The sequence below is a fragment of the Sipha flava genome, unplaced genomic scaffold (genome assembly GCF_003268045.1).
Source record: "Sipha flava isolate LNK unplaced genomic scaffold, YSA_version1 321_pilon_pilon, whole genome shotgun sequence".
Lineage (NCBI taxonomy): Eukaryota > Metazoa > Arthropoda > Insecta > Hemiptera > Aphididae > Sipha > Sipha flava.
In genome coordinates this window covers 27,940-38,231 of record NW_020273004.1, presented here as the reverse complement: position 1 = coordinate 38,231, position 10,292 = coordinate 27,940, and the positions used below count along the sequence as shown (strand labels likewise).

The window sequence follows — 10,292 nt, the reverse complement described above, 5'->3', positions numbered from 1 at the left end:
TTTTATGTAAATAAAGTGTAAATTGTGAATATAAAATATTTAAATTTACGTTGGTATACCTAAGTACTGTACCACACTTATTTTTACTAGACAACTTTTTTACAAAACAATATTGCAGGTAGTATTAAATTTAATGCGTTTATCATAAAGCTTGGTAATAAACGCGTTACATTAACTTATTTTTAATTTAATTTATATTATAAGTGGGATTGAAACCTAAATTAATAATATTCACCTCATGTCATTTGGAAGCAACTGTTATACTATTTTAATTGTACAAGAAATGCTTCAATCAAGGTTCTTGGCCAGAAAGCAATGATGCCAGTGGCTCTGGTGGCGATTTAAGATGTGGTAATTCAACCTTTCAGCTTGCACAACATAATCCTGTCGGTTTGTATCGAAACCTCAAAGAATTGCAATATTCGGCTCGTGTTAAGGTGCGATTGCACACTTTATGTATAGTGGCGTGTCCAAGGAATGGAGCTCAGGAGCTATGCCCGGGAGGCCCCATTACCGTAAATAAGAAAAATAAATAAATAACACAAAAAAAGAAACATTTTTATTTTAAAATTTTATCAAATTCTTATTTCATTACAAGTACCCAATGAATGCATTCAATACCAGAAGTAATTAAAATCTGTATAGGTACCATAATTAATTTGCTGTTTATAACCGAACACTCGTTATAGTCATAACTTTTATCAACAAATTATGAATACAAACATTTTTAAGTTCAATCAAATTCTTTTAGTTATATTTATCAAGTTAAATAGGTAAATATTTTAACTAATCAATATTAGGATTTATGAATAAAATAAGAAAACATGTTGTTTTAGTATTTTATGCAATTCTTAACGTATCTTAAATCTTTTAAAAAGGTTACTAAAAAATCGGACGATGCATAACTTCAATCAAATTATGTACAAATAAAAAAAAATTAAATCATATATTTTTGTTCATAATGGAATTAATTTCTTTGCGAACAAATAGAAAATAGCCAACGACACGCAGTTAATTAGTTACTAATATACTTTTAGATTTTTTTAAATTAGTGTGAAAAATACTACATAGATAGTTTTTATTTTAACATACTTATATAAAATGATACAAATAAATAAAAATATATATAAATCATAGTATTAAAAAAAAATAAGGTATTATTCAATCAAAATTAAAAAAAAAAAAAAAAAACAATAAGCTTGCACAAAATTGTCTATAGATAAATAAATACTTTTATTTTCATACCTAAATAATTATCCATGACTAATCATGTAAATTAAAAATTACATTTAGTACAATTTTGTACTATATAAGCAGTTTTCTATAATTATACTTTTGTAAACAATGTTATAATTGGTAGGTAACAGCTTACTAAAAATATTTAAATATATTTTACTTGGTGTAAAGATAAATTTAAATATTTTAATTAGGTTAATTAAGGTAAATTAAGTAAATGTATAATTTTGTTAAAAATTAAAAATCATCGAATTATTATTCTATGATTAAAATAATTGTATTTTACTTTTAATACTTATTATAGTCATTTTAAAATTCAAGGAAGAAAAATATTAAAACCTCACAAGATATTCGATATAGTAATCACATTGAGTTTTTGGCTTTCTGGTCAATATTCTTAATACCAAGACTCTTAAGTCACTGATGTGATATCCCGCATTGTTGAGTAAATCGGAAACGGAGTTGTAGAACAAGGGATGTTGACCATCTGAATGAGCTACAACTCGTGTTCTTGTGTACCGCCTGTAATCGCAGTTAAACTTCAACGCTGTGTCGATATCGTCGCGGTGGACGCCGTGAAACACAATTTCCTAAATAATTCGCAAGAGTATAAAAATCAGCAATACTACTGGATCGGTTTCACTCACTTCGTAATTAGTTCGGACCATCTCACGCCTCAGCATGTACCGGCCGTACTGGAACGGGTTTTGAACCCTTTGAATGCGACCGATTTTTATGCCGTGAAAAAACTGCTCGACCTTCTGATATTCGCGGGAGTACAGCCCGGGAGGCACCGTGAATAACTCGTAACTTTTGTTGTACACTGGAACGTCCTCCCATTCGTCCGGCACATTGCGCATTACGAATGACAACAGTGATTCTTCCATAGCGGCAACGGCTCTCACACGGAGTATTGTAATACTATGACGAACGACCCTTTCCAAAAACCCGATATCTAATGGTAAGGTGTACAGTAGTAACGTGTACGTAAAACGCCCGAACACATGGACAGTTAATAATAATTAATATTATTCAATAGTACTGCGATGCTGGAAACCACAATCAGTACAGAAAATACTTGTGAGGAAAAGAAAGAAAACCATTTGTTCACAGACACCTCAGCGACTGATCGCACATACAAATGGTCGCATTACCAACACTTTTACTCTAAAAATAGGTGATCGTTTTTAATAAACCGACAGGACGCGGTTATTGATAATTTTCAGAACCGGCAGTGCGCCGAACATATAACGGAACTGCACGTGAAACGAATCATACGTGTTCATCGCGGAAGTACGTGCAGCAAACTAAAGGGCGATGTCGTCGGACAATAGCGGCGACTATGAAATAATACGACCACAACGACAGTGTGCAGATAAGATATCGGAGAACCGCTTTGGGTAAACACGTATTCGTTTTTCTCTAATATTAATAACACACCATAGTAGTATTAATTTAATTTTCTTTGTATTTTACATATTTATATTATTATTTAGTTGTTGACCGTACGTATATCCAATTGCTGCCAACAACAACACTGCACGACAACATAAATAATTGGTGTTCTCGAACCGATACGAGCGCGTAATCTATACTCCATAATGCGATAATCGAAATTTAGGAGGGAATAAAAATGTCTGATAATCAAAAAATAAATTATACACTTTACTCTTAATTTAATTTAATTTTTATAGTAAAAATACTGCATTCGTATTTTAAGACGGAAGAATTTTTTGATTTATTTTATTAGAACCAATAGTTTGATATGTTTTGAAAATCGGTTTATTGTCTGTTTTATAATTTGTTAAGTATTTTCGGATGATTTATCATTAAATAAAATATTTTCAGTTGTTTCATATTTTCTAATAACTGATTTGATTACCTACTAATCCATATTATATGTAACAAAAATTAAAAAATAAAAATTGCCTCATACAGTTTGACTTGAGTTTAATAAAATCGAATTAATATAATAGTAATATGACAACTATTCGTTATCTTACCTTTAAAAAACATTGATGTGTTTCTTGACACAATGTACTGCTACAGTTAAGTAATTATATGAAAAAATATAAAAATGTATTAAACAAAATTATGAAATACTTGTATTTAGAATAAAAATTGATTAGGACGTATTGAGCAATCAGTTGTACTACAGTCGTCAGTTCAAACAAAGGTATAATAATAATTGTCAATTGTATCTAATGAAATTGTTATCGTGTTGTCATCAGACATCAATCAGATGCCATTGTATTTTCCAGAGCAAATGCTATACAATATTTCTAAAAATAACTTCTTTTATTAATCAGTGCTTCTACTGCCGATGAAATTATCAAGCATGTATGTCATAGGCGTGCGCACAGGGATACCTTATGTACCCGGACACCCCTTAAAACAGTGGCGTATATAGGTTTTCATTTCGGAGGGGGCCGATTATGTATTTGATTTTTGGGTGGAAAGGAAGGAGAGAGCACAATATTACGAAAAAAATTACTTTAACACTAAAAGATTTCGCGATTGTCTTTACACCATTAGAGAAATAAGAAACTCAATATTTTTAATGATTTATTATTTTTTTAAAAATATAAAAACAACATTGTAATAAACAAATTTTTTATTAGAGTCACAATTTACCACATATTTTTTTAAAAGAATAACATACTTCATAAGTATAAAATTTTTAATTATCGCATAAGCAACATTCTCAGTGTCACGACAAATTTTCGGAAACACCCAGCATTAAGACATATCCATGTTAAAAATAATAATCTTTAAAAATTGTGTTTTTCATTTCAGAGGGGGTCCGGGCCCTCTCGGCCCTCCCCATAAATACGCCCATGTCTTAAAATGTTGTAAATGGGGCACTAGAATTTAAGTCTAAGAGTAAGGAGCCTGTATTTTAACTGATGTTCATATTAAATTAAATTTATTTTGAAATATTTGGTAAAAAATACATTTTGTTTCATTATAGAAAAAATAAAACTAAATTTTCATCCAAAAACATATTATAATAATATAACAGCTATAAAAGACTATAAAAGTACAAATCATAAATAATTTAAAGTATTTGAGAAAAATATACGAAATTCAAAACATATTCGCTGGGATTAATAATATTAGTATGTAATGATTGATATATTATAATATATTATATGATAATATTTTTATTTTTTTTTTGTGTATTAAATTTTGAAAAATCAACTATCTGTTACATATACGAGTTATAATAAGAAATGGGTGGGGTGTAAATAAAAGGTTCTGAGGACATAGGTTGAAGATGTTATCCATTGATAGCGCTTCAGCGTGTATTATTATATTATTTGCACATTAAATTATAGAAAAAAAGAGAAAGAAAATAAGAGAAAAACATAAATAAAATAAAGAATAATACAAAATTATTATCGCTACAAGTGGAGGAAGTCCCTGGGCCATTGTCGTTTTAGCCTTTGAGTAGGGTTGCCGGAAAGTGAGTGGGAATAAAGGTTTGAAATGAAGGAATTGGTATGTTGAGGAAGGCGGGAATGAAATCTGTTTTAGTGTTGTTTAGCTATGTCTTTGATATAAGGAATTTTAGGTCATTATGAAATGTGAAATTTGATATATACGGAGGGGCATTAGTAATGATTCGGATTACTTTTGATTAGAATATTTGAATTTAATTTTTATTGGATTTTTTTTAGCAGATCCCCTGAGCAATATCATAATATTAAATAAAAAAATTAAAATTTTGTTTATTTTATAATGTATACATTACAATTTATTAAATATACCTACACGTTTTGTTAAAATAGGACCTAAAAGGATAAAAATTAATTAATGATAATTTGGTGCGATTGCAGGAAGGATTAAAGGTTTTATCATTTCCAAGTAGACCATTAATCCTATTCTTCAAACTACAGCAGTAATATATAATCAATGCTACAACGAATGAAATCTTAATGAACATAATATTATGTGTTACTTCAGTGGTGTTCAACATTTTAGGAAGATTGAGCAACATTAAGTGAATATAAGTTACAATAGTGAATACATATTAATTTTTATGTTTATACTAATTATAATTAGTATAAATGTAAAAATAATTTTTTTCATCATACTGATGAAAAAAATATAAATAATCGTTTTTCAAAATTATGAAATTAAAGCGGAGCCCGTTTTAAAATTTACCACGAGCAGCAATTGAGTAGGGTACAACGTAACCGATACATAATAAATAACCAACAACTTTTTTTCTGTTGGTATTACAACATATTTTATTTTTATTTTTAAATATTATTGAAAGTTCATTTTATTTTATTTATTCTGATTCATATTCTGGTTTACTAGTGTTTAATGTCCCCTTATAACGTATGGTAAATTATTGATCTGCAATATAAGCTCAACCTCAAATATTATTTCGGAAAACCATCAACAGTATTAGAGGCGGATTTATCTTTTTTTTACGGCTATAGGCACCGAAAATTTGACACCCTTATAATAGGCAAAGAAGCTATATTACCCCTTTCAAAATACCTAATCTAAATATTAAATATAAAGACATATGTGTACCAACATCCATTTTAATTTTTAGATAATTTTTTTCACTTTTATTAATTAGTCTACTTTGAAATAAATGTCTATGGATGTCCACTAAATGTTAATAAAAACAAATTTTCATAATAACAGCATAGGAATATTAGTATACAGTCGAATTGGTAATATAATGTGGCAGTGTGGGTATTTATTTTCCCCAAAATTCCAACGACAACGATATTCAATAAAAATAATATTAATAATCAGGGCTTGGAAGTGTCTCTTTTATTATAAATACATATAAAGTTATAAATGGGGGAGGGGTGTAACATATTATTTTAATGTCTCCCCAACTTAAATACTCGTATTTCACCACTGATAATATGTAATATTAGGCGCCCGGGCACCATATCTCAATTATTATCAATAATCGACTACCAACTTGATTATTTTCACTCGATTATGCCCATTATTATGTTCAATAGTTTTAACTTAATAATTGCTTCTATTGCTTGTATTCCAGAATACAATTTGGCAACGTTGCACGGGCTTAATACATTTTTGTTAAAAATATTTCGGGCGCAAATGGGTTATAAAAAAGGTGTGATGGCGCCCATTTTATTTGCACCAAATGGTTTCCACCGAAACTTAACTTAAAGCTTATCTAGAATTTTCAGCCCAAAAAAAAAATAAAAAAATAATATTTTTACCATTTATTAATGACAATATAAAAATAATAGTATTTATTAAATCATTTAACTAAGAAAAGCAGTAAAGCCATAGGTGATAATAAATATTGTAATAAAGCGTTTATAAGGTACAGTTACAGTTATATAGTTATATTTTTTGTTAATATTTAAGAGGATACCGACGCATCTTCATGCTTGCAAACTTATTTACAGATAAAATATCAACACATAAAATATTATTTAGGTAATGTTTTAATATTTTCAATTATTAATAATTATCATTATAAAATATGAATTATTGTTAATAGGCTAGACGTTGATGGTTAATAAAAGCTGATAGATAATAAAATAAAATTATAGTAATTACACAAATGTTGCATGATAACGATTTACGAATAATCGCGATAAGGAATATTTTGATAATTTTGTAACGTAATGTCTCATGTTTTTGTTTTTAAATAAGAAGAAAAACAAAATATTAATTAAGAAATAAAATATATTGACCGCAAGCCACTATCAATAATTATTCAGGCCAATAAATTTATAAAGTGGGCCAAATTACTACACTAATGGATTTTAAATACACAAATGTATACCCTGTGCGGTCCAAATGACGCCACTGCACTACTCCGATATCATACACAAAATTTAATTTTGCTATTTAATATAATTAATATAAAGTAATTAATTTTCCGATTTTTTTTTATACGTTTGATGTTTTTTAATAAACACTACATAATTTTCTACCACAAATATTGCCGCCTTAGGCAACTGCCTACATTGCCCAATGGGAAATCCGCCTTTGAACCGAGTATGCAAAAATTAATGTAAAATTAGTGCTCGAGAACTTGAAAATCTTTTGTTAAACCAACTTTAATTGATTTTATATAATGTTAAAACTCAAAGTTTTTATCAAACTTATGTGCCAACAATTATCATTGAATCAATAGTAGTATAATGTAACTTACATAATTTATTTTTCTCTAAAATAAACATTAATTTTCATAATACGACCGCCTCGGTAAATCGATACAGGTTCCCCTCTCTACCTATCACCATGTCCGAATGGCGTATTGTAAATTTAGTCGTTGATATTCTTCGAATGTTGTCAGATGAGTCCGGTTGTTGTAGCAGTAATTCAATTCAACCGATTGTCGTTGACCATTGTCATGGCCAAACACTAGAGATGACAACAAAAAGCCACGTAGATACGTAGAATAATATCGTGTTCGAAACATCTGGAAAATGTATTTTATTGTTCAAAATAGTGTGTATTCATTAAAGTAATGCCACTAGGCATCCCCTTCGCACACACCATCGGCATATGTATACATATTACCAAAATTGTAAAAAACAAATGATAAATTGTATGTTTTATCTTTTATAATACGTATAAAAAAATAGTTCGAAATTGTTGATAATCTTTTCTTACGAAAAATCGGTAGGCACACGACACATAGATACCTGGACAGGATCAGTACGTGCCTAATATGTTGGCTTCCTTGTTGTACTATCATACTGACATATTTTAAAATTGTATAATTGTCATAGTAATATATAGTCTTGTGGTATGCGGTGTGGTTGGTGCAGTGGCGATTCTGGCATTAAAATTTTGAGGAGGCAACAATTTTGTTCCTACCCATCTGGACTTATTAAAGCGAATCGCACAGTCCTAAAAACTCATTTTTGTTTAAATACAATTTTTTTCTTTAAAAATCTGTCAGAGAACGGTTTCATTTTCACTATAATACATAATTAAACGCTAACTACTAAGTTACAATTTGGCATTACTGGTAGGTATATTGTATATAAATTATAATTATAATATCAAAATACTATATACATCTATAATTTATACAAAACTGAGACACAAACCCTATAAAGTGTCTCTTTAGTTTTGAGTTACAAATAGTTGAATATTTACAAAATTGATGCAAAAGAAAAATTTCAAAAAAATTTATTGACCTAAATAATAACAATTTTTAGTTTCTAAATTGACTAGTGTCTTCCTAGTAAAAATCAGCATAGCCTAATGTAATCCAAACAGAATTTGACTGACTCAATAAAAAGCATGGCCAACAGAATAACCTCTGTAAATAAAAACTTCCACATATCCAAGGATGTTTAGTATAAACGTTGGAATTGAAAGACCTACAAAATACTTTTGAGCCAATTTTGTCTGCAGATAAATACGTCAGAGAAGGAGTTGGTTTACCTTGCCTAAGTAAATCGTTTTTGTCACATGTACTCCAACGTCTGTAAGGATGTTCTAAAAGCAATACAATCGGATCATAAATTGGATTCATTTTTAAAAAATATGAAAAAACAACTTGAAACAAAAAAATACTAATCACTTTAATAATTTTAATTTGAAATTAGAATGCTTTATTTTGTTCTCAGAAGTCACAACTCACAGTATGAACTACCTAATCGTCTACCTAAACAAATACAACAGAAAATAAAACAATTGAATTTTATATTACAAAACGTTATAGTACAAAATAATAAACATATTACAATTGCTATTGATATTTGATAATAACTCATTAAGTGATAACGTGGAATAGTAAAAAGTAGGGATTAAATAATCATAATATGATTTAAAGAATAATAATATAACTTGTACACACAAAACATGGAGAACGCCTAAACTCTGTTTGTACCCAAAAGTTAGAATAATAATTATCGGTCAGCCGCTGTGAGTCACAGCATGTGACGTTTTCTGACGGAGGCAACGGTAGTGTGCAGTCTCCGCGGAGAATTGCGCATGCGCTATTAGCATATTTTATGTGCGTTTGTGTGTGTAAATTTGTATACACATGTAACGTATCGATAACTGTGACAGCGATTGCCTCCTGAGAAAGTGGGGAACCGCCGACACGGGATGTATGGAGGGGCAGCCGTAACCTAGTTTATTGTATAGAAATACAGTATGTCAAATTATTAGTATATTACCATTGATTAAATATTGATTTAATCAATGATATTACTATAAACAATATTATATTCGCCTGTTGTGCACACTGCACGCGGCAGTGTGGCACGCCGCACAGGCACTTGGGCATTCTCTTACCCATGAGTTGATGAGTACCACGGACTTGAAAGATCGAAACCGTGCACGGTATACTCCATAGTCCGTTCAATACATAATTTAAATTTATATTTATATTTATCTTTATTAATTTCCCTTTTATTAACGTGTCTATGCTTGAAATTATAAGCAAAACATATTTAATAATTTAAATAACATTAACCGTGTAGTTTTTTGTACTTTCAAAGGAGGCACTGCCTCCCTTGCCTCCCCGGGAAAACCGCTTCTGGGTTGGTGCAGTGGCGGTTCGTGATGTTCAAAGTAGGTGGTGTGCAAAAAATAAATCACAACAGTTTAATTACTAATAAATTAAATTCAAAATGCCATTATCATGATATTTATTAGATTTTTACATATTTTTAAAACATGTATTATGAATTATAATATTACATATTTGTCATAATTTATTGTATCTATATATTGTTACAATAAGCAACAGTGTCATAATTAATTATAGAAAGAAGTTACACAAAAAAATTAAATATTTTTATATAAAGTCAATTCTTCTCTCCTTGGAATTGGCAAATTGTTCTATGACTTTATTATTGAAATCAGTTATATTGTATATTGTAATAATATTTTATTATATTCATTACAAAGTTTCTTTCGATGGATAGCATTCTAACGTCGATAATCTGTCTTGATGCATTGTATTACGTAAAAATGTTTTGATTCTTTTTAATGTAGAAAAACACCTTTCTGATTCCGCTGTAGACATTGATATTGTAATAATAATTGTTAACAGCTTCATGCTCACACCTAAT

At 29.3% G+C, this 10,292-nt stretch overlaps 1 protein-coding gene across 1 annotated transcript; it reads right to left on the bottom strand.

Moving 5' to 3' along the window:
- Positions 1-1,519: 1,519 nt before the first annotated feature.
- Positions 1,520-2,549, bottom strand: LOC112686650. Its single transcript, XM_025559037.1, has 2 exons — positions 1,884-2,549; positions 1,520-1,826 (listed from the first exon to the last, which is right to left on the bottom strand). Exons 1-2 carry the CDS (start codon positions 2,121-2,123, stop codon positions 1,569-1,571), a joined length of 498 nt encoding a protein of 165 aa, XP_025414822.1. The 5' UTR covers positions 2,124-2,549; the 3' UTR covers positions 1,520-1,568.
- Between the last annotated feature and the right edge of the window lie 7,743 nt (positions 2,550-10,292).

Coding starts and splice junctions, on each gene's coding strand:
- LOC112686650 (XM_025559037.1), bottom strand. CDS start 2,123: ATGGAAGAATCACTGTTGTCATTCGTAATGCGCAATGTGCCGGACGAA. Junction 1,827..1,883: donor TGGTCCGAACTAATTACGAA/GTGAGTGAAACC, acceptor CGAATTATTTAG/GAAATTGTGTTTCACGGCGT.